The sequence below is a fragment of the Lepidochelys kempii genome, chromosome 13 (assembly GCF_965140265.1).
Source record: "Lepidochelys kempii isolate rLepKem1 chromosome 13, rLepKem1.hap2, whole genome shotgun sequence".
Classification (NCBI taxonomy): domain Eukaryota; kingdom Metazoa; phylum Chordata; order Testudines; family Cheloniidae; genus Lepidochelys; species Lepidochelys kempii.
This window is the reverse complement of record NC_133268.1, coordinates 17,186,292-17,211,588: the sequence shown is the minus strand read 5'-3', so window position 1 is coordinate 17,211,588 and position 25,297 is coordinate 17,186,292. Positions and strand designations below refer to the sequence as shown.

General features: G+C 45.5%; 1 protein-coding gene across 1 annotated transcript in view; it reads left to right on the top strand.

The window, feature by feature from the left end:
- LOC140897158 (somatomedin-B and thrombospondin type-1 domain-containing protein-like) overlaps window positions 1-25,297 on the top strand; it is a 31,758-nt gene that overhangs the window by 2,485 nt on the left and 3,976 nt on the right. The window contains exons 2-4 of the mRNA XM_073309544.1: window positions 17,135-17,329; window positions 18,368-18,446; window positions 21,044-21,201. Of these exons, the coding sequence (XP_073165645.1) occupies window positions 17,135-17,329; window positions 18,368-18,446; window positions 21,044-21,201 (432 nt within the window). The remainder of the gene's footprint in view (window positions 1-17,134; window positions 17,330-18,367; window positions 18,447-21,043; window positions 21,202-25,297) is intronic.

The window sequence follows — 25,297 nt, the reverse complement described above, 5'->3', positions numbered from 1 at the left end:
AAAGTGATTGAACAACAATTTTGAAGTAAATTTAAAAATGCTTTGACATAATAGAAGTCCAAATAATAATGAAAAAACATATCTGCAAATAGGTCAAAATTTTTTATTTCAGAAAGACAAACATATCAATCCAATCTAGTAATACTGATAATAATAACAACAAACATAATACTATTATATTGTGTGTGACAGTAATAGTTCTGGGTTTTACCACATCATTGTGTGGATCAAATTACTTTCAAAAACGCAGAAGCTCTTTGAGAGGAAAGTCTGCAGGATGTTGGGTCTCCTGTGAAATTAGAAGAGGAGCTTCGAGGTTAGCATCAGTGAGGCAGTTTTGGTACTTGTTTTTCAGGAAATGAAGTGCACGGAATACCCTTTCACACAACACAGTAGTAGAAAACAGGGACAAGCAAAGCAACTTTAGCTTGGGGCTTGTAGGTGTCCTACAAAGTACACCTTATTCCAGAACTCCTGTATTGTAACACCAGGCTTACTGAAGTATATTTTCATTCTTGAATCATTGCACATTTTCAGCATGAAGAACTTGAGATTCCTTAAATCCAAAGAGTCAAAGGAAGCTAATCTGTCTTGAAAGGCAGTTTGTTTGTAGCCTAAAAAGATGAACCAGAGTTGTTAAATGGGTCAGTCACAAAGGTGTACTGATGGAAAAAGTTTCCCTCCCTGAAATGATTTTCAAGATCCTCTGAGAGGATACTCAGGTATTCGGTTACAGCTAAGCCGACTTTTTGCTCCACATTCTCATCCTGACAGCTGAGAAATTGACTAAGCTTGTTTTTTAAAAAACAAACAAAACCCCTGAAAAGTCCCATTCCTCTTGTAGGTGCTGGACGATGTCAATGATTGTCATTCTAAATGTATTAATTACCTCAGTGCTATCAAATATTGTTAGCTGAGGTTTCCGAGGCTCCCGGTTCAAGGAAGCAAGCTTTGGTAAAAACTCTTTCAAAAAGAGCAGGCAACCATGTTGTTGTTTTCTGGGACAGTTCTGGTAAAACTTTATTCAAAACCTCAACGAGCTCTTCCCAGAGCTCAAACAGCCTCTGTACACGGTCATTAAAACTAAGCCAGTGAACTGGGTTGTAATTCAGCAGCACCTGTAGGGTCTCTCAGCCCATTTCACACAGAGTTGTGAATCTCCCTTTATTGACGCTGCTGGTGTTGACAGCATTGATATGTTTTTTTCACTATGGATTCAACCTCCTCCATACTTTTCCTTGAAGCCTTGTGAGCAAGTACTACTTGATGGGCAAAATGGTGAACCAAAAAAGTTTGAGTGCACCTTTCTTGGAAGCCGTTCAGTACCCCTACTCGTGCACTTTGCATAGCTGCTGCCCCATCAGCTGTCAAATCGCAGAGATTGTCAAAGCTAACATGGCACTCCTGCATTCTCGCCTGAACACATTTAAAAATGTGTTTGCCAGTAGGCCTATCTCTGAGGCTCACCTGAGCTAAAACACCTTCAGAAAGACCATGGCAATCACAGTCCAGATAGCAAACGCATACGATTACCTTGGGATTCCTCATGACATCAGGGCTCTCATCCAAGCACAGACTGTAGAAAGGGCTTGCTGCGACTTTTCCAGCTATTTCTTTTTGTAGAAAATTCGTCAGATCTCTTGTGCTGTTCTGTAACGTGGCATTGCTCAGTGAGTGGTATCTCTCTGAAAAGCTTATTTTCTGGTTCTACGACCGGAACAATTTTCTTCAGGAGTTCTCCATCGCTGAATGGTTTCCTTGCTTTCCCCCAAAGCACAACTTTAAAAGTAGCTTTATTCAAAAAATCTTTGAGCCGCCACTGTTGTCTTTTGAACTCTGTTTTTGCATCATGTAACAGCTTGCGCCTCTGAAACTCGTTGTGGTAATTCTGTTCAAGTACTCCTGCATGAGTGGTATAGTGATGTTGCAGCGCATAAATTTTTACTTGATGAATCTCTCTTACAAACGTGCTTGGAAATGTGTTTCTGAAGCAATCTGATTCCAAGAAACTGCGATTTCCCGCTGGTCTTGAAACGTTTGTTTTTCTTCCTTCCATGTTCTGCTTTTCTTAGCAGGAGGTGACTGCTGTGGGACCATCTCTGTATCGCATTCAGGGGCACTATCTGGCACTGATTTCTTTTTTGAAAAACTTTCTGATATCCATTTGTTGTCTCTAACTCTTTTGCCTTCTGCCACAAACAAATTTCAGCCTACTCAACACCACACCTTGATCTTGTCCATGATGAGGTTGAATAATGGCTGCTTATGGTGCTACAGTAGTGGGAGTTGTAAACACCGTGTGAATATGTTTTCTGTGATTTGAAAGGAAACCTAATCTATGTAATACAACTCTGCCTGCACTGTAGTAATATTTAGAAGGGAATGAGTCTGCATTATGATTTATGGCATTTACAAGGCAACTTTAAAACTTTACATCTCAGTGATTGTTTGGGTGCTCTGGTGCATAGGAATATTTTGACTTCTGTATTTGGGGGAGCAGGGCGGTGTGGATTTAACCAGGACCAAACAGGGCCTTGTGGGTGGGCAATGTGGACAACTGCCCATGGTCCTGCTGTGGTGCGGGGAACACCATGGACAAGAGGCAAGGAATGGGGCAGGTCTGGGGTGTGAGGCTGCGGAAGGGAGCTTGGGACAATGTGGGGGGAGGCAGTAGGGCCCATAGGTGATGGGGTGGTGGGTGGGGAGCCCGGGAGGCAGTGGGAAATAGTAGTAATCGGGGGCAGTCCTTAATTTGTAATGAAAGGTGTTGGGGTCAAGCTGGGTGGCTGCTGGCGGGTGCCCAGCTCTGAAGGCAGGTGGCATTGGGCTGCTAACTGAGCTGTGAACAGTGATATTTGTATCTTTTTTTTTTTTTTTAAGATCTCACTTCAGAGCAAGTCCTGGCAAATTGAAACCTGGATGGAGGGGTGGGGCATGAGGCTCTAGATGAGGGGTGCCACCACCACGTGGTCAGAACTGATGGTGCCCTGGGCCACCTGCAGCATTCCAGCACCTGCAGCAGGCGCAGACCCCAACCATGCCCGCTGCTGCATGGCCAGGGCTTGGCCCCCAGGGCCGGCGCTTGGGGTCTGCGCCTGCTGCCGCATGACTGGGGCCAGAGGTTGGTGTCTGGGGCTGGCACCTACCAGAGCCTGCTGCCCTGCAACTGGGGCCAAGGGTTGGTTTCCAGGGCCAGCACCCTCTGGAGTTCACAGCCGGCACCGGAGATCTGCACCTGGAGCTGGCATCCAGGATCGGCGTCCATGGCCAGCCGCCAGGGTGGGCGGTCAGAGCACACAACCCAGGGTCGGCAGCTACTGCTGGGGTGGGGATTTGCGCTTGGGGTCGGCACCTGCTGCCGCTCGGCTGGGGGCAGGGGTCAGCATTGGTGCCCAGGGCCGGCACTCACCAGAGTTCAGGGTGGGCATTCAGGCAGTGGGGAGCTGGAGCCGGTTCGCTAGAACTGGTTGTTAAATTTAGAAGCCCTTTTAGAACCGGTTGTTCCGCAAGGGACAACCGGTTCTAAAAGGGCTTCTAAATTTAACTGGCCAAAAGTGGCACCTTAGGCGCCGACTCCATGGGTGCTCCAGCCCTGGAGCACCCAAGGGAAAAATTTGGTGGGTGCAGAGCACCCACCAGCAGCTCCCCACCCCCGGCTCCAGCTCACCTCTGCCTCTGCCTCTGCCTCTGCCTCCGCCTCCTCCGCTGAACGCTCCACCCCGCTCTGCTTCTCCGCCTCCACTCCGCCCTGCTTCCCGCGAATCAGCTGTTTGCGCGGGAAGCTGGGGCGGGCTCAGAAGCAGGCGGCGGCTTCCCACTCAGGCCCAGGGAGGCGGAGGTGAGCTGGGGCAGGGGGGCGTGAGGAGGACCCCCCGTGCCGCAGCAGGTAACCCTTGCAGGGGGGGTGCGCAGGGGAACTTCTCCCCGCCCCAGCTCACCTCCGCCACCCTCGGCCTGAGCAGGAAGCCGAGGCCTGCTTCTCAGCCCTCCCCGGCTTCCTGCCGAACAGCTGATTTGCGGGAAGCTGCGGGGGGGGCAGGGGCGCGGAAAAGAAGAGCGGGGCGGTGCGTTCAGGGGAGGAGGTGGATGCGGAGCGGAGGTGAGCTGGGGCTGGGCGCGGGAGCTGCCGGTGGGTGCTCCAGCCCCGGAGCACCCAGAGAGTCGGCGCTTAAGGCGCCACTTTTGATGTGATCAGTGAGGGGAGTGGCTGCTCCCCCCGAGCTACGCTCCCCCGCCCTTAGGAGCCAGATGGACCTGCCGGATGCTTCCTGGGAGCTGCCCCAGGTAAGCACCACCGGGACTCCCCACCTTGCCCCCCGGCAGGTGCCTCTGGCTCTTAAGGGTGGGGTGGGCACCCACTACGGTGGCCCATGAGACCCTCCTGCCCGGTTCTGGGGGCAGTCAGGGGACAGGGGAGGGGGATGGGTGGGGCAAGGGCCCGGGGGGGGGGTCAAGGAACACGGGGGGGTTGGATGGGGCAGGAGTCCCAGGGGGCGGGGGTGGGCAACGACCCCCTCGTGGGGTGAGGAGGGAAGCTGTTAAGATTTTGGCAGCTTATCACTGCATCCAGGGCCAGCGCCCTGGGTCAGCTGCCAGGGTTAGTGGGTCAGAGCGCGTGGCCAGGGGTTGGTGCGCTGTGCGGTCAGAGCTAGGGATTGGAGCCTGCCACCACGCAGCCAGGGGTTGGAGCCTGAAGCCCCATGGCCGAAGGCTGGGGCCGCATGGCCAGAGTTGGGGGTCAGCACTGGAAATCCCTTGGCCTGAACCCTGTGTTGGCACCTAAAGCTCCAGGGCTGGAGCCCTGGTCCGCAGCCAAGCTCCCGAAGTCCCTGCTGCCCAACGACCGCAGGGCTGAACCCCAACCCCCCCATTAGAGAGCGCCCCTTGCTCCTTCAGCGTTGTGTCTCCAGAGAGGTGGTGCAGGGCAGCGCATCCAGGAGCAACAGGGAGGAAGGCGAGGGACTGATGCTTCCCCCCCCCTCGCTGCCCAGGAGGGTGCCACGGCCACAGGGAAACCTCCTGGTGGCTACATTTGAGAAACGGTGCCCTAGGGTATCACTGGCACTGTTAACTGCTGTAGTTGTGTCATGGACATGCAGGGTCGGAAGGGACCTCAGGAGGTCATCTAGTCCAACCCCCTGCTCAAAGCAGGACCAATCCCCAATTTTTGCCCCAGATCCCTAAATGGCCCCCTCAAGGATTGAACTCTCAACCCTTGGTTTAGCAGGCCAATGCTCAAACCACTGAGCTATCCCTCCCCTGGGTCTTGGAAAAGTTCTGCTATCACTTACCCGGCAAATGCAGACGGGGTGGGTATTTTTCTTTTCTTGCCTGCTAGAAGAAGCTGCTCTAGTCTAGAGAGTCACAAAGTGTGCTTGGAAGATCACCTCTTCTGTACCATTCGATGTGTGAGGGGAGGGGAGAGGAGGCTCCACCACCCACATGAGCAATGTTGGTTTGGACTCAACACAGGGCTGCTAGGTTTTAGGAACTGCCCCTCAGAGGTATCTTTCTCCAGCACCTGCGCTGACCACAGCAGTCAAATATTATTTTCGAGTAGTGCTGAGAGGCCCCAGTGCCATTGTACTAGCCATTTCAGACATGTAACACAGTGCCAGTCCCTGTCCTTAGGAGCTTGCACTCTAGGTAAAGGAGCAATTTCTGAGAGTGAGGGGAAGACCACAAAATATACAGCTCATCTGTCAGTGCTGCTGCAGGATGGAAATCATCTGACAAGCTGGCTGGCTGGAACAGTGAATAAACCTCTAAGAACACATCTAGAGATAACCGCCTAAAGGGATCAAGCTCTTGTTCACTGCTATAGTGCTATAGGTGTGCATGGCAAATAAGGCTATCCATGTCCGACAGTTTATGTTGTAGATTAAATCAAAAACACAATAAATACAATGGGGGTGGGATGCTGTTCAAAGAGACCATTGTTTTTTGTGTGTGTGTGTGTGTTAGCATAGGTTTTCTGAGCCTGGGTCTACACTACAGAATTACTTTGGTAGAACTATGTCACTCAGGCTGTGGATAATCCACCCTCCTAAGCAACGTAGTTATACCGACCTAAGCACTGGTGTGGACAGCACTGTGTCAGCAGGAGAGCTGCTTCCACCAGCATAGCGACTGCCTCTCGTGGAGGTAGATTAACTAAGCTGATGGGAGAAGCTCTCTCCATGGGTTTAGAGCATCTTCATTAAAGTGCCATAGCAGTGCAGCTGCACCATTGCAGGATTTTAAGGGTAGACCTGCTGCTGATTTCCTTGGTTAAAGGGACTGCGGGGGGGGGGAGGGAGAGAAAAACAAAACAAAAAAACCCCTCACTCCCCCTCCCTTTTAAGAAAAAAAAATAACTCTTGCTTTTCTTAGCTTAGATATATCAAGTCATGTCTTCCCTGAAGGCCTCCTTGGAAGACTAGTAACTGAAGTGGAAGATTTCTCAGCCCTCAGTTGAAGAGGCTGGGGGTAGAATTATTAACCAGGAGAAAGAAAAGGAGTACTTGTGGCACCTTAGAGACTAACCAATTTATTAGAGCATAAGCTTTCGTGAGCTACAGCTCACTTCCTCAGATGCATCCGATGAAGTGAGCTGTAGCTCACGAAAGCTTATGCTCTAATAAATTGGTTAGTCTCTAAGGTGCCACAAGTACTCCTTTTCTTTTTGCGAATACAGACTAACACGGCTGCTACTCTGTAACCAGGAGAACTTTCTTCCCAATTGTATGCCAGGTATTGGAGTTACCAAAAACATAATTAGAGAAGGTGGATGACTGACTTATTATTTTTTTTAATTGGACCTATTTCTGTTGGTGAAAGAGGCCAGCTTTCAAGCTGCTCAGAGCTCTTCTTCAGGTCTGGGAAAGTTGACATGTTGAGTCACCCTAAATGGAAGGTGGAATGGCTTGTTTAGCATAAGAAGTTAGCATATAAGAGACCATTCAAACTGAAGGGGGCAGTTAACACCTCTGCAGTCATAGGATAACACAGAGGGTTAGTGGGTTAGAGATTGCTATAATGAGTCATAAATCTGACTGCTGAGCTTGAATTAATATACAAACTAGATAAGGTGCCACAAGTACTCCTTTTCTTTTTGCGAATACAGACTAACACGGCTGTTACTCTGAAACTAGATACCATTAACTTGGGTTTGAATAGAGACTGTGCGGATTTGTTCTTGTGCTTTTTCAGGGAGTTTCTTGAGCAAATACTGTATTTATTTTGCTAACCCTCAGTGGGATCAGAGGGGTAATGGCTTGTAGAAAGTGGTGTCCTCATACCTTCTTGTCAACTGTTTAAATGGGCCATCTTGATTATCACTACAAAAGTTTTTTTTTCTCCTGCTGATAATAGCTCATCTTATTTAATTAGCCTCTTACTCCACCTTTTCGTGTTCTCTCTCTCTCTCTCTCTCTCTCTGTGTGTGTGTGTGAGTGGGTTGGTGTGTATATATATGTGTATATAAAATCTTCTTACTATATGTTCCATTCTATGCATCCGATGAAGTGAGCTGTAGCTCACGAAAGCTTATGCTCAAATAAATTTGTTAGTCTCTAAGGTGCCACAAGTCGTCCTGTTCTTTTTGCGGATACAGACTAACACGGCTGCTACTCTGAAACCTGTCATAAATCCAGTGTCTTTATTAAGACCATGATTTTTAGTGTCTAACAAAGTCATGAATTTATGCTCCCAGGCTTGTCTTTTGAAGGTGCTGCACAGATTTCCTTTGAGGACAAGGACTGAGAGGTCACATATGGAGTGATCATTTTGTGAAAAGTGCTCACCAACAGATGTCATGGTATTTCTGTGTCTCATCATTTTTCTCTGTGAGTTCATTTGAGAGCGTAGTGATTCTGACTTTGCCCACACAGGTGGTGTTAGGGCATTTAGTGTACTGGGTAAGGTGTTGTGACAGGCATGTGTAGGACTGACGGATCTTGAAAGGCATGTTGTGGGTGGTGTTGATCATCGTCTCAGTGGAGATATGACTGTAGGTTGTGCATCTGTTGTTCTGGCAAGGGCTGGTGAACTTTGAGAAGCTTGCTTATGATGATCTTGCAAGGTTGGGGGGTTGTTTGAAGGTCACAAGAAGGAGTTTGGGAAGGATTTCTTTCAGGATGTGGTTCCCATCCAAAAAACCCATAATTGACTGTCAATCCTGTTTCTTCTCAGTAAGGTTTCACTCCCAGTGATGGTTAGATTGAGCAGCAATCAGGAATAGCTGATCTTATGTATTTATGAAAAAAAAATCCTGATAATTTGTCTGTGCAATACTTGATGTATGTAACCATGTGATTGCTTTACTATTACCCCTGTACAACCTTCCTCCTTGTCTCCTAATGTTTGTCAAAGTCACTGTTGTGTCTTGTTTTGGATTAGGTTGTGAACTCTTTTTGGGGTTGGGGCACTATGCTTTCTGAAGTGATTATATAGCACCTAACATAATGAGCCCTTGAACATGATTGGAGCCTTCAGATATTACTGAAATCCAAATAATAACAACACTATACTTGTTATATAATGCTCCTTCTAGTTTCCCAGTTGTCTGTGGAGTCTTCCAAGAAAACAAGGAATGATAAATGGCCAAATTTCTCATGTATAAAACTAGCAGGAAAAAAAAATCTTTTCATGCATTGTAAATAAACCAAAAAGGCAAGTACAATTTTCCCCCTTTGTAGGTCACTTTTGCAAAAGCTGCCAAAATTTTCAGCAAACCATCTGTTATGGATACTGCCTATTGTTTATTTATACATCACAATAGTATTTTGAAACAGTACCATCTAGTGGCATATTGTAGATATAACCATGTACTAGCCACTGAATTATGTCAAAAAATACATGGTCACTTTCTGTATACTAATATCTTCTTTGCTCAAAGTTATTTCTTATGGTTCATTTTTACTGGATGCAAGGAACTCAAATATATTTGATATTGAATCATATCTGTAGACTGTTTCTAATAGATTATTTTTCATCACTACAGATTTACTTTATCCAAGTAATATTAAAATGAAATATTTCAAGTGTGGTACTAATATCTGAAGCCAAACTTGGCTGAAAGAACAGGTGATTTCAAAGAGGATTCATTAGAGGATTAATGTTGGCCATTGTCTAAGCCAATAAACATTTAGGGTTTATTGCTGCATCTTCGGAACAGCGTCTCATTTATTTAGCTCATTAATGCTAATTACTGATGTATGGTTACAAAAATGAAAGGTTCAGATTTGTTTATATTATGGATGGTGCCACAGTGGTGTGTGTGTGTGTGTGTGTGTGTGGTTTTTTAAATACTGAAGACAATACTAGCCGCAGTTTCAAACAAAGTTAATTCAGTAACTAGAGATTATCTGTGTTTTACTGGAGAAGAAGCGGAGGCATTGTGACTACTTTGCGGCTATGTGGCAAATGCCCAGTGTTGCAAGGTGTTGAACACCCTGAACTCTTCATTGATTTGAATAGGAGATGAGATAGTTGGCACCTCTCAAGATTGGGCTCCAACGTCAAGGCGGAGCTGGGATTAGAACTCAGGAGTTCTTCACATTTGAGCCTAGCGTGAAGGGTCTGAGTCTGCCATCCTTATTCATTTGAAGTCGTACTTTATGCCCCAAGTGGTCATGGTGATTTCAGTGGGGGCTACTCCTGGACTGGTGAGCATGCATGCTACAGACTCTGGCCCTAAACTAGTAGACTGCATAGATGCACAGTGAGTGGGACCAAAGCTGAATGGGAACATCGGGACACAGGAATGATTATCACCAGCAGAGAGAAGCAAGTGGTCTGACGAGTCCAGTGGAAAGCCGGGATCTGTCAATAGAACACATGCTGTTGTAGCATGCTATGGCTTTCTATGCAGTTTCTATATAGATGTTTGTAGAAAGCTGTCTCGGAACCTGAGGAAGGTGGATGGAGAGTGAAGAGGTTGATTTTAGGATTATAACGTATGAACCTGAACTTTCTAAAATAGGAAAACAAGATGAAACTGAAATAGAGCAAACTCTCAGATAATATGCGCAATGAATGTCCCAGTTACTATTCTCAGTCCAGCAAGGAAGACTTGAAGTTGGAGGGAGTGTTAATTATAGACAGGATGTGAGGTAGCATGCCTGCACATCCCAGACAGAGAGGAATTACTGCACAGAAGGGCTGGCAGCAGAAAGCTGCTAGGGAAGCCGTCCAGAGGCCTGCCTGGAGAAGCAGAGATGCCGGAATGACCAAGGCTGAAATACTGGATTCCTTTCCTGCTGATTCAGCTGCAGAATAGTCTGGTGTCTGTCAGTCAAATACACTGGGATGAAATAGGAGGACTGCAAGGATATTTTGGGGGGCTGTTCATGAAACATTGTATAATACACTGATTTGCGACTGCAGGGTCTGAGTTTACATCAGGATCATCTTGGAGGGTATTAGTGCAACAAACCGATGCTCAATCTAGCACTGATGTTGCTACTTTCCTATGTAATGGCTCAGTCCTGCAAGATGCGGCATGCCCATTGTCTTCAATGGGACATGAAGGCTCTTAGTCCCTTGCAGAACCTCCAGAAGCAGATACTGATCATGTCTCTTTGAGATTGGGAGTTTAAACCTCGAAACATAATTTTGACAGGTTAGAGTCCTGTCCAGAAAGATGGGGGCCAGGGTGGAGCTGATGAGGGATTCCTGTAATGATGTTCTGTCTGCTCTGGTCTAATGATCTACAGTGGTTCCTTCTGTGAGGAATAAAATCATCATAACCCATTGCAAAGGAGCCCCAAGAACAAGTGGCACTAAGTTGCAACCTCAGCAAAGAGGTCAAGCTTGAAAGGGAAGTGGTGACTGAAAATGGGGTGGGGATGAGGAATCTGTTGATTTCAAACTACGGAGGTGCTGAAAAAATTAGCATCAGGCAAGCAAAAAAAAAAGGTGTGGGGGAGTGGTCTAGTGAGCAAAGCAGGGGAACTGGACTTGAGACGTATTCTTGACTTGTAAACTTGGCGGGGTGGGAAGAGGCAGAGGGGGTGGGGCATTGGGAGAAGGGGTGGAGTGGGACAGGGCCTGGGGCAGAGCGGGGGTCGAGCACCGGGAAAATGAGAAATTCAGTTCCTGTGGTCAGTGTCATTAGCCCCATTTTTACAGATAGGGAAACTGAGGCACAGACCAGGGAGATGGCTCAGGGTCACACGACTGGCTCGGGGCAGAGCCGGGAATAGAACTCGGGACTCCTGAGTCCCAATACAGAGCTGTGTCCCATAGTGTCCTGCCTCTGAGGATCTCAAATTACTCTACAAATGTTGATGAATTTTCACCTCCCAGGAGCTCTTACCTTGTACTCCCTCATGTGTCTGACTGTATCTGCCTGTTGTCTCTTATCTTAGATGGTAAGCTCTTTGGGACAGGCACCATCTTTCTACAGCAAGCTCTCATCCCTGATTGGGGTCTGTAGGTGCTATTACAGTACAAGTAAATTATTAGGATAATACTTATTATCCTATCTCAGTGAGGAAACTGAAGCACAGATATATGCAATGACTTGCCCAAGGTCACATGGGAAACTTGTGGCAGAGCCAGCCAGGGATAGGAAACCAGTTCTCCCAAACCCGATCCTATGCTCTAATCACGCAACAAAATAATCTCTGATACACTGATGGACCTTTTTTTTTTTTTTAAAATGTTCCCCCTGCTGCTTAGTCCCGTAACTATTTCAGCTTGTGGTTCCCAGGTAGCCTATGGCAGTGGTTCTCAACCAGGAGTCCGGGGCCCCCTGGTGGGCCGCAAGCATGTTTCAGGGGGTCCGTCAAGCAGGGCCAGCATTAGACTCGCTGCAGCCCAGGACAGAAAGTCGAAGCCCCACTGCATGGAGCTGAAGGCCGGGGCCCTGAGTCCTGCCACCCAGGGTGGAAGCCAAAGCCTGAGCAAAGTAGCTTTGTGTGGGCCCCTGTGGCATGGGGCCACAGGCAGTTGCCCTGCTTCGTTCCCCCTAATGCCAGCCCTGGCTTTTATATGCAGAAAAAAATGGTTTTCTGTGGCACAGGTGGGCCATGAACTTCTTATAGCATCTTCAGGGGGGCCTCGGAAAGAAAAAGGTTGAGACCCCCTGGCTTATGGGCCAGTTTAAGAACCACGCACTTTCAGTCCTGATGGGACCAATGCCCCAGGGTTCTGTTCCAGTCCAAAGGTTGCTTGGTTCCTGAATGAAACTGGATGAGAGGCTCTAGGGAAGATGGAAGCCTTGGTGGTTCTGCCTCAATATTTCCCAAATTAGCAGTAACAGAGGCGGCGAAAGCGTAAACATGCACTGAATAAACCCAGAAATGTTGCTATTTCTAAATATTATTGTAATGGTTGTGTTACTAGAACAAGGCCCAATGACCCCATTCCAGGGACAGACTTCACAGCCTTCTCTACCATGTTTGCTTTGGTGACTGAAAAGGGTAAGGAGGGGTCCTTACCCAGAATAGTATTTTAGATTTCAAATAAATTTAGCTTGTGTGTTGTGTGTGTGGTCTTTTGTTTTGTGTGTGTGTGTGTGTGCGCTCACGCAGGCCCCCGGCCATAAAAAAATAGACCTAACCAAAAACACATCTCTGGGGAGAAGTGAGTGGATAATTCTGCTGGTGACGTATTTTTAAGCAGGGTGTGATTTACTCAAATTTAACTAATCATTGAATCAAAAGGATTTGGCACATTTTTTTCTGCATGCTTTTGGACTCTGGACTGATTGCAAATAGTTTTCTGTGAATGTTTTATACTTACTATTTGAGCCATGTGGGTTAATTGTCACTGGCTAGGTAAGTCATGTGGTATTGTTCCACACTCCTTGTTGATCCTGCAAGTGAATATTCTTGTGTGCTGCTTTTAAGTTCATTTCCTGTGATGCAGTGAAATCTGCTCTTTGCTAAAATTCATGCCAGTGAGACTCGACTCCAGGAATTTTCATGGGAAGAGAACATGAAAAGGGGCCTGAGCTTTGCATAAGTGGTGGTACGGATGTAGTTCAAATGTGGATTCAGTGTGTTGCGAACCTATTGAACCAAGGTGGCAAAGAATGTGAAGAGAAGAAACGTTTCAATGGCACCTTGTACCAATGCTAGGTGTCTGGGTAACAAGCAAGCAAAACTGGTAATTCTCATTGATGGGACAAATGTGAGCAGCTGGCTTTACTGAAACCTGATTGGATAGTTCACCTGATTGGAATGTTAAAATTGTTGGTTATAATCTGTTCAGGAACGATGGAGTGGGTAAAAAAAGGGTGTGTGGGTGTGATGGCACACTATATTAAAGACACCGTTGCCTGTTTTAGAGTTATTGATGACTCAGAAATGCAGGATCTTGAATCCATATAGATCGAAGCACTAATTCATAAAGCCCAGGATGGGGTTTGAGGGTGGGGAGGAGGAAATCTGTTACAGACCATTGAATCAAACCAGAGGACAGGGTAAGTTACTGCTTAAATCCCGTGTGTAATGTATTGAAAGAACTGTGTTGTAATGGGGGCCTTCAGGACATGTCTTGCAAACTGGAGGTCTCATGCAGCCAGTAGTAAAACATCATTAGAGTTTCCAAAAATTATAGATGATGATTTTCTAACACAAAAGATATTGCAGTCAACATGTGGTAACTGCATTTTGGACCTCATTGTGATGGATAAAGATGAATTAATCACTGGAGTGTAAGTTGGTGGTTGCCTCGGGATCATGTGACTTGATGACATTAAAAATGGGTAGAGGAAAGTCCCAACCAGTAATATATAAACTTGATGCTTCTCAAAAAGGCTAATTTTCCAAAGCTAAGAAACATTGAGTGAAATTGATTGGGAGGAAGAATGTAGACGGTAAAATATGAATGAAAATTGGAGTTATTTAAAAAGTTTACTAGACGGTCAAAGCTGCCGTTTCACAATCAGTTGGGTGGGGGGAAGAAATATATAGCATATGGGGGGAAAAGGGAGAAATAAATAGCAATCAATAAAAGAAGTTACGAAGTGCAGAAAATTGATAAGGGAAGCTAAATACATCAGGGAAAACTCCATGGCTGACAGGCCTAAAGACAAGAAGGAATTTTTAAAGTATATGGGAACAAAAGAAATCCTAGCAATGGTATATAGGCTCATTATTAGATGGAGATGGTCAAATTGTTAATAGTGATGCAGAAAAGGCAGGTATTTGGAAAGAAGCAGGTTCTTATATCCTATGACAATGATGAAGTAGTTTCTGGTGCATTAGTAACTGGGGATGATGTTAGACAACATCTGCTTGGGATAAACACTTAAAATCAGCAGGCCCAGATAAATTGTACCCAATAGTTCTAAAACAAAGGAGTTGGCTGAGGAGATCTCTGGCCCATTGGAGTTAATTTTTAATAAATCTTGCACTACTGGGGAAATTCCAGGAGACTAGAAGAGCGCTAATTTTGTGCCAATATTTAAAAAGGGCAAGTGAGTAACTACAGGCTGGTTAGCCTGACGTCAGTCCTGGGCAACACAATGAAAAAGCAGATGTGGGCTTCACTGGATAAAGAATTAAAGGTTAGGGATATAATTAATGCCAGTCAATATGGTATTATGGAAAATAGATCTTGTCAAACAAATCTGATTTCATTTGTTGATGAAATTACAAGTTTGGCTGATAAAGGTAACCATGTAGATGTAATATAGTTGGACTTATGTCAGGGATTTGACTTAGAGCTGGTCTAGGTGGAGAGCAATGCACATTTATGGTGGCATGATTTCTATGTTCTACAAGGACCAATTAATGTGCAATATGTTGGAGCACTTAAGAAATTTAAAAAAAGAAAAGGAGGACTTGCGGCACCTTAGAGACTAACACATTTATTTGAGCATTAGTCTCTAAGGTGCCACAAGTCCTCCTTTTCTTTTTGTGGATACAGACTAATACGGCTGCTACTCTGAAACCTTTAGAAATTTAGTGTACGTTGCTGTGCTGTGTGGACCAGCCCTTAATACTAAGTAACATTCTGATTTAAAACTAGAATATCAATAAAGCACCTGTTAAATGGATTAAGTGGTTGCTAACTGACATCTCAAAAAGTTATTGCCAGCGAGGAATCATCATCTAATGGGGAGTGTTTCTAGTGCGTTCTGCAGGGATCTGTACTAGGCTTGGCACCATGCAACATTTTCATCAATCATCTGGAACGAAATATAAAATCACTGCTGCTAAAATTTGTGGATGACCGATTGTTGGAGTGGTCAATAATGAGGAAGACAGGGCGGCCATTCAGACAGAATACCATTTAGTACCGCCAAATGCAAAGTTAAGGAGTACTTGTGGCACCTTAGAGACTAACCAATTTATTTGAGGATTAGCTTTCGTGAGCTACAGCTCACTTCATCCGATGAAGTGAGCTGTAGCTCACGAAAGCTCATGCTCAAATAAATTGGTTAGTCTCTAAGGTGGCACAAGTACTCCTTTTCTTTTTGTGAATACAGACTAACACGGCTGTTACTCTGAAATGCAAAGTTGTATATCTAGGAACAAAGATTGTAGGTCATACCTACAGAATGGGGATTGGATGTGGGAAAGCAGAGACTCTGAAAAGGATTTAGAGGTCGTAGTGGAAAAGCAACTTAACATGAGCTTCCAGTCTGATGCTGTGGCAAAAAGCACCAATGCGATCCTTGTATGTATAACCTGGAGAGTAGTGAGTGGAGGTACAGAGGTGATTTTACCTCTGTATATGGTCTTGGTCAGACTGGTGCTGGAATACAGCATGCAGTTCTGGTGTCCACATTTTAAAAAGGTTGTTGAAAAATTTGGAGTGGGCACAGAGAAGAGCCACAAGAATTATTCAGGGACTGGAGGAAAATACCTTGTGGCGAGAGTCCCGGAGATCAATCTGTTTTAGATCACCAAAAAGAAGGTTGAGAGGTGACTTGATTACAAAGTACCTTCCTGGGGAGAAAATACTAGATACTGAAGGGCTCTTTAATCTAGCAGAGAAAGGCATAACAGGAACCAATGGCTGGAAGTCGAAGCCAGATAAAGCCAAATTAGATGTTAGGCACAATTTTTTTTAACAATGAGGGTGGTTAACAATTGGAACGAATTACCCAGGGAAGTGTTGGATTCTTATCTCTTGATGTTTTCAAATGAAGCCTGGATGACTTTTCTGGAAGAGATGCTTTATTCAAACACAAATAAGTGGGCTCAGTGCAAGGGCTAATGGATTACATTTAATGGTCTGTTTTCAGAGTAGCAGCCGTGTTAGTCTGTATTCGCAAAAAGAAAAGGAGTACTTGTGCCACCTTAGAGACTAACAAATTTATTTGAGCATAAGCTTTCGTGATCTACAGCTCACTTCATCGGATGCATTCAGTCTTTAATGGTCTGTGATCTAGAGAAGGTTGGACTAGCTATCTAGTGGTCCCTTCTGGCTTTAAACTCTCAAAATCTATTTAGAAAATCAAAAATTAGTGGAAAATGTATTTGCTATTTACCCCATGGTACTCCACATCGCAAATACACATGGTTCATGCCTTCACACATCCAGAGAGAGTGTATCTTGGGGTTGAGCACACACCCTGCGGGCATGGTATTTGGATAAGAAAGTGGTTTGTTGGTGGGAGAAGGGAAATAAGCAGTTTAAAACATTGCTACGTAGTGGGAGAGATTCTCCTGCTGTTTATGGAGAGACCTATGATGTCTGAATAAAGGATCTGTGGGCTTGTCTACATTAGGGATGTTTGCATGGCTGTAGTTACACCATTGCAACTCTCTCCTCCCACCCTCCCCAGCCAGCGTAGATGTGCTGCACCAGAGTATAAAAAGGGTCTTACACTGGTGTGACTTACTCTGGTTTCAAACTGGACTAAGTGCAGGCACTGTTTTACAGCAGTGCTTCTTTGCTGCAGTGTGGCCACATGGGTGCAAAACCCCCAACACAGATCAGCCTGAGGTTGTTGAAACTTCCTCCAGGGTCAAGCTATCAGTGTATGGGGCCTTCCACTGAAACCATTGGGAAGTGCTCTGTGTGACCAAATACGGCAGGCAGTCTGGGTTGGCTGCAAACTCCGCATCCCGCAGCTTTAGTCAGGGGAAGGTTGCTTTACTGAGCTGAGCCAGAGATCCCAATCCATCTCTGAAGGTGTCACGCACACGATTTCTGCAGTCTACATTGTTGTTTCTCACCCTACTCCCAGAGGTCTCCTGTGCTGTATCTGAGTGGAGTGACTGGAGTGGCTGTGCAGAGCCTTGCCAAGCAACATACCGAGTTCGGAGGAGACACGTCGTGCAGGAGCCTAGAAATGGAGGTGAGGCGTGTCCTCCTCTGGAGGAGAAGGCTGGCTGTGTGGAGTACTGGAACCAGGAAGGAGCTGAGTGCAAACAGTCCCTTAGTAAGTACATTGAAAACGCAACCTCTTGGGAACATGGCTGAGTCCTGGGCTGAAGAGAGCTTGGTTGAATCCAGGGGCCTGGCCACTAAACCTTCTTTACAGGGTTTGTTGGGCTGGAATTATTTGCAGATAAAGCCTTTGGGCCCAATTCTGCTCTGTTACACCAATGTAAATTTGGAGTTGCCCCAGTGAAGTCAGCGGAGTTACGCTGGATTTACACCAGCGTTACTGAGAACCGAATTTAACCTTTTATATGGGGATCATGGGCATCCTTTCTGGGAAATTTATTTTAAATAGTACATGTTGTTTAGTGGAATCTGGTATGTTTCAAAAGTAACACACCAGGGGTCTGATTCTGAGCTCATGTAGGATTGTAAAACTGGAGTAATTCCTGTGAAGTTGATGAGGAAAATTCTTGTAAGTAGGAGGGAAAATTTGGCCTGAGGAGGTGCTGAGCAGTATTTTTATAAATCAGCTGCAACAGTCATGAAGGAATGGCACCCAGTAGAGATAAGGTATCACCTTTCCCCATCCAGTTTCTCTTGCGTGCCAGTATCTGATGTAAATCTGGAGTAAAGGCTGATTTGATCTCGAATACATTGACTTTCCACAGGTGTAATTCCACTGACTACTTCTGTTTTTTTTTTTTTTTTTTTTTTGCTGATGTCTCTGAGACCGGAATCTGGCTTTGACTTCTTTACTAGTGTGGATTTAAGAGTTCAGGTTTATTTTAAATCGGCTTTCTCAAACATGCCGAGAGTTGGTATTAAATGAACTGTGATTTTGTTCTCCTTTGGTTGGCACGGCTCTGATAAGCAGCCTCCATCTCAGGCAGTAAAAGGGGATGAATATAAATGTATCTCCAATCAAATGCTGGATATTCACTGATAATATGGAATTGTCTTCAGTTTCCTGCCAGAGTAAAAAATATGTGCCGTTAAAGACCATCAAAGCCCCAGTTTTTATTGTTTGACAGGCACAAGTGGCCTCGGTGCAGTAGTGTCACTTACCATGTGTGCAATTTCTCTTTGTGCTCAGTTCCAGCATTAATAACCACAGGAGGTTATGGGAAAGCAAGGAAAAAGAGAGCTGCGTCCAGCGAAAATGAAGGAGCAGGGTAAGTTGGGGGCTGAGTGCTGCAGTGTAATCACACTTCACGCACCTTTTCTTATTGGCTTCAGTGTGTGCAGGATTGCACCCAGGGTCTGCTCTTATCAGAGCAGATGTTCAGCAGGATGGAGACTTCTAGACGATGTCTACACAGCATGCTAAGCCTGGGCTCTGACTCAGATTTGTGCCCAAACCTCCCTTCTGTCCACATATAAATGAGGACCCAGGTCCTATGACCTGGCTTGGGGGGTGGGTCTAAACCTGAGTTCCTCCGTGAAATTTTGCAGTGTGGTCACAGATCAAACCGAAGACCCAAGTCAGAAGGTCTGCGTAGTTCAGTATGGATGCATTAGCACGGTTGTGAGACCCAGGTTCTGTAAGTGTGAACCCAGGTTTACAATTTAGTGTGGATGCTAAAGTGCAGCTTGGAAACACTGAATCTACAAGTCCAGGTCCCACAAACCCTTAAAGCCTGATTCCAGTGCAGCACCAACTTCACAAAATAGAGGGCTTGACTCTGCTTGATGGGGAGAGTTGAGTTGTAGCTGTTTAATAATGTTGCTATTTAGAATCCCGTAAGCAAAGAGCGGTCATTTCAGCCGGTTCCCTTGACCTACTTCTCTCTGGGTCCAGTGCCCTTTTCTCCCATCATCATGTGATGGGCTTGCTGGCAGGGTAGCTTTCAGTCTCACTGTGCTCTTTGCTGTTTATATTGCACCATGAATAGATTTCCAGCATAGACCGTGGCCTAAATAGTCAGAAGAATGTGCGTGTATGCAGTGTTACTGTCATGGTACTTAGAATAAATCAATCACTGATGTTGGAACTTCTTATCTCAACTGTATAGGCCCTTGATGCCTATTAATTGCTGTCAAAGAGGAGAGCATTTGTGGACCCCCTGTTTTTTTTCCTGTGTGTGTGTTATGTTTTTGTTACTTGTTTGCAGTTTAGCATTGATCTTCAGCTTTATAATAGGGATAGCCATTTACACTCCCCTCTTGGGTTACAGTGTGAACCATAGTTATCCTCTGCATTAAAGGGAAAGCATGGACTATAGAGACTCCAGCTCCAGCATGCTGGGAGCTGTAGTCTCTGTGGGCAGCACCTCTGTATTAAAGGTGAAGCCAGGTGCAGCTGGTTCTGTTTTATGCAAATTAGCTTTGCCCTTTGGGTTCCTGGTAAATTGCCCTATTGGGTACCAGCAGAGCAGAGTTTGGGCATCCTTGCTGTGTAGGAGGCAGGTTATTGTACTGGTTGGCTTGATTGCATCAAGAGCTGGAGGGGGTACCTGATATGCTTGGCTCCCTTAAGCTGCTGCTGCGCATTTTCCTCCCAATGTCACTATTACACGGTGCAGGTACTGGCAGACGTCCAGGTTCTGCATATGGCTTTCATGTGCACTTTAAATCCTGCGAGAGACAGATGTGCAAGTGCTGATCAGTTGCCAGGGTGGAGTTCTCAACACAGCCATGAATTTGGCAAACGTTCCTCCTTTATGCTCTGCTTAAAGAACTAAGGTCTGTGAGGGTGCTGACTTTGGCCTTGCCTCCTGCTTCTCGTTCTGGTAGGGGCTGCCGTTGCTGATGCAGGCCCATGTAGCAGATCGCTAAGGGGGATTCCTGCGTGTTTTCCTGTCTCCTGCCTTACTCCGTTTTGCAGGCTGGTGATTCTCTGTGGCATCTTATTTCAAGCTCCTGTGGAGGGGTTTTCTTTGTTGTCACCTGCCATTCTGTAAGTGTCACAGGGAGGATATTGGTGCCTCTCTGGCACCATATGGCAGTTGTGTACTTGCTGGTTCCGCACCCTTGCGCGCACACACGTTTCCGTAATGTACATGCATCCTTCACCCTCATTTAAGCTTCTGCAGGGAAAGAGCTTCTGCTTGTGCAAAACCCCGTTCTGTGATATGTTTGCAGGCAGTTACTACCACCTCAAACTTCCATTCTCCTTCCTGAACAAGGCCAGTTCTTAGCCTTTCCTCTAAGGTTTGGTTAAAAACACCCGTACAGCATGATCTGAGCATGGCACAAATAGAGGGCGAAGTCTCACTGCTAGCCCGATAATCCTGATCAGAAAGCTGGCAGCTTCACCCCACTTCCAAGCAAGTACACTGCCATAGAAAGACCTCCAATTACTTGAGACGTGGGTGCTATTATGAATTATTCTATCAGACAGGTCTTAGTCTCCTATGAAGAATTACCATAAATAATCAAAACTAAGCACTGGGAGCAGCACGGTCCAGTGAACTGGGGAACCAGACTAGGAGTCAGCAGACCTGGGCTTTATTCCTGGAGCTATCATTTACTTGCTGTGTGTGCTTCGGTTTCCCTATTTGTAAAAGGGGCGTCAGTGATATCTTCCTTTGAGAAGCACTTTGGTATCTGTAGGTTGAAAGCACCTATATTTTATTGAATAGCAACACTCAGCTCTAACTCATCAGAATAAATGTGCACGGTGTATTTTGTGATGCACTTTCCCTTTTCTTAAAATGATCTTTGTTCACCCAGTCTGCTCTGGGTTGCTCGGTCACTGGTAGGTCTGTAATGCTGCTGTTAAGTTAGCTGAGACTGTCATTTCTGCTGCAGATATTGTGTCGAATTCCAGATCACTGCCATCATGGAAGGCTGTTTGCAGGGGAACAGTTCCTATACTCAGTGGATGCGATATCTCAGCGAGGGGCACACAGTCTGCGTGGAGTGCCAGCACCCGGCCTTGGATTCCAGGAGTCTGCATTGCTACGGGGATGGCAGTGGAAGCAAAAAGTAAGAGCCCTGAATGCTGCTTTGTTAGTGTCTTTTCATATTGGATTTTTCTATTCCTCCCCCTTGAGCTGCTTGGAGAGATTTGTCCCTGTGCTCACCTCTCACTTTATATCTTCAGAGCCCTGTACGTATATTAAGTAATCCTCAGTGCACACTAGGAGTTAGGTAGGCGATATTATAATTGTTTGACAGAGAGAGGGAGACTGAGATGAAAGGTCTTGGCCAAGGTTGCATGGTAAGCCAGTGGCGCAGCCAGAATGGGAACTCGGGACCTCCTGTGCTTAGTCCGTTAAATCTCATTGCCTCCTAATTTAAGTAGCACAGTCATGATTTTTTTTTTAAAGGCTCCCCTGTTGTCTGACCATCCTCCCACCAGCAGGAAAATAAAACCAAATTTGTTCTGCAGGCTGTCACTGGTTGTAAGAACCATTTACTTCACTTGAGTGGACCTATGGCTCATCTAGATCTGTACTGTGTTTCCAAAAGTGAGCTTAACTGGTTGGTTGGTTCAGAATAGTGTGTTTCTCCCTGACCCCAGGCACTGTAAGCTCTGGTGCTGAGGACTGGTAGCCAGTGTAACTGGAGATCAAAACAAATCTTTGCATTATAGCATCTTTCCCCCAGGAATCTCAGATTGCTTCTGCAAGCATTAATCACACTACAGATGGGCCAAAGGAGAGGAGGAAGGACTTGCCCATGGCCACACAGCAAGTTAGTGGAGGAATAGAGTCCTGATTCTCCAGTGCCCTGCTGTAGCTGCTACATAACACTGCCCCTCCACTTTTTTTATCACACAGTTCCCTTCCTAGTTACATCTGTGTAAGAGGTGAAATGTAATTTTGTTTTTAACATTTAAGAACCCACTGTGGAACTGCAGGGCAATCCAGCACTGGAAATGACTGTGTGGCAGGGCTGTGGGTGTTTTGCTGGTAGCTCACTTTAATATTGAAATGAATAGCTCTGTTTTTAGATACTAGCCATAAACAAGGATTATAAAACATGTTATATATTACATACCGACTACCGCACCAGTAATAGCCTTTTTAGGTAGAGGCTGCCCATGGCTTTTAATGAGAACAAGTCAGGTTAGATTCTCTTTCCTCCCCCTCGTCCCCCTGCTTGTTAAGTATGAAGGTTGCAAAGATCTTTAGATAAAGAGCAGTGAACCCAACTGATGCGGTCAGCGGAGGCTAAGAAGTGTAATAAAAATGTAAAAGCTTGAAATAACGTTATTTTGTTGGAAATCCTGGAGCCAGAGAAGAGCATCGCAGTAAGTGAAATGAAAAATATCTGCAGCCCACAGTTTCCTTCCCAGGGATGTGGAAAGAGACCCTCCCTCATTTACTAGGCTGTCTGGTGAATAACATCATCTACATTCATAGCTTTATAGAACTGAGTGAAATTTTTTGAACAGTTTAATCATGGAAAAATTCATGGGTTGACCGGAACTATTTGCACATTCAGGACAAACTCAGTGAATAGTTTTGCCGGGGGGGGGGGGATGCCAAAAAGCTAAAATGTTTAATTTCAGTACTTTTGAAGTGACACATTTTGCCTTTTTTTTTTCTTTTCAAACTATGTTTTGCTTAGAAACTTAGCTCGTGGTTTTTTGTTTGTTTTTTTTAAATAAAAAGCCACCTGAAAACAAAAGAAGCAAAACAAAAAAACCCAAAAGTCATTTTGGGTTGAACTAAATGTTTTGTGAATATGGAGTGAAATTCTGCCCCCATTGAAGCCAGTGGGAGTGTGGCTGTTGACTTGAATGGAGTCAAGATTTCACCCATGGTACCTTTCATCTCTAAGGAGCTGGTCTGAATCCTTTCTACTTCAGCAGAGATGGAAATTGTTCCCATCTGTTTGCTGTATAGTGGTGTATGTGAGATGAGTTGCTGAGTTAATCCATTTCCAGGTGCATGAGAAACTGGGAAGTGAAACAGATTATAAAACATAGTGAATTTGACCAGTCTAGCTACCAAGCTGAGTCAAATAAGTCTCATGGGAATTGGCACCAGTTGGCTGCCTTGTCAGGGAGACCAAGGGTTGAATGGGGTACAGACAGTGAATGCCCCTTGCAGCACCAGAGATGGTCCTTCCAGATAGGTCTGGGGCCAGGTGGGGGAAGCTTACACTGCTGCTGCCTATGTGACATCTGTTTTGGGGATAGCCTTCAGGGCTGTCAATCCGGCACCTTCCACCAGCCCTAACATCATTAGGTTATGTCTTCACTGCAGAGGGATCCCGGAGCTCTCACTTATCACAGCGGTAAGGGACCCCGGAGCCCCAGCAGCAGTGGGTGCCAAGCCCACCTTCCAGTTTTGTCAGGGATATTTTTAGTGAATGTCTGGGACAGGTCACAGGCTTCTGTGAATTTTTGTTTATTGCCCATGACCTGATCTCTGACTTTTACTAAAAATATCTGTGACAAAATCTTAGCCTTTATCATGGGCTTTGAGCAAATGGGCTTTCTGAGGTGTGCTGGGGTCACTGATGGCACACATGCCCATTGTCTGCCTCCACGCAGTGCACATGAATATGTAAATCAGAAAGGACACTACTCAATCATTATGCAGACCTTGGTTGACCATGGATAGAGAATCATGGTCACCAACGTGGGACATGCCAGTAGGGTGAATGATGCCGGGTTATTCCGGCGATCTGTCATTTTCAAATTTGGACAAGCTGGGACTTTATTCTGACCCAATATAGCTCTCGGTGAGGTGTCTGTGCCTAATTTTATCTTGGGAGCCTATCTTCTATTGCCTTGGCTCATGAAGCCCTACTCTGATGTGCGAGCACCTGGCAGAAGAAGGCTTAATTACACCCTGATCAGTTTCAGGCTGGTGTTGGAATGTGCAGTTGGCCAACTGAAGGTAAGATGGTGCAGCCTAAAAATCCATTTGGATGCCAGTGTGTATAATGCCATTCCTGTTATGGGGGGTGCAGAGGCTGTGCACTGCAGAGTTGTGATGAAGAGACTAGTGAATAGGAAGCCCTGTAGAGATAGAAAATTTTAAAATTAATTCACCTTTAATCATCTAAAGGGCAAGGCACCACTCTAGCCCTTAATATGGAAAACCATCTGTGATGAAATCCTTAATGGGGGGGAATCTTAATGGGTTGATTACACCAATAAATTTAAAATCCCTGAATGATTAGAATAATCCTAGCCTTGACAGTCATCTTGTTTCCATTCATTTCGTTCCTCTGCTCCCCACCACCTCAATCCTTACATCTCCCACCACAAGTCCCCCTGCTGTTTGAAAGCAAAGAGAATTCCCATCAAGTTTCTGAGCCATTTTAGCTTTTACTTCAGGGTAAGAGATTTTGTTGGTTCTTTTGTTCCTTTCAACTGGATCTGTGGCCTTACATTCTTGAGGGAGTAATGGGAGTTGGATCTCCTTTGGAGTGGTGGGAAGTATTTTTATGATTCACACATTAGATAACAACTCTCCCTAAAGCTACCATGAAATGTTGTGCAAGTTATGGGGGCCGGTTTTATTGATTTCTCTAATTGCTGTCTTGTGTGCAGTTCAAAGTATTTGTAGATGGACCTGAACCATGTTTGGAATGTCTTATATGGGCATGTTTTATGTACTGCGCTGGTGCATGATAGTCCCTTTTCACTTCCTTCCAGAAATAGGCTTTAAGGACTGGCCAAGTAGGATGGAGGCAGGGATAGCATCTGAGGGACATTATGGAGCTGGTAGGCCATGATCTCTGAGAAGGAAGGGGAGCAGGTGGGATGGGAGAAACACGTGTTGGAGAGCATTGCCTCTCCAGTAGAGTAGAGTAGACCTATCAGAGTACTGATTGAGTTTTGAAACATTTTAGGGGAGCTCTTGTCCTGCTAAACTCCTCAGGCCAGAATCTGTGAGCCCTGGTAAAGAGGATGAAGCAGGCAGCGGCAGCTGGCGGGGGGTGGGATACAGCTTTGCAGTATTAGTGAGCACTTGGTCAGATTTACGTAGGCCTCTCCTGCTATACATCCAACCCCCCTTCCCCACAAAGTACACTGGTTTCAAGCTTTAGCCTGTTCCACTTATGCTAATAGGATAAATATGATCAATTTGCTGGTGATCATACAGGCTGAACTATC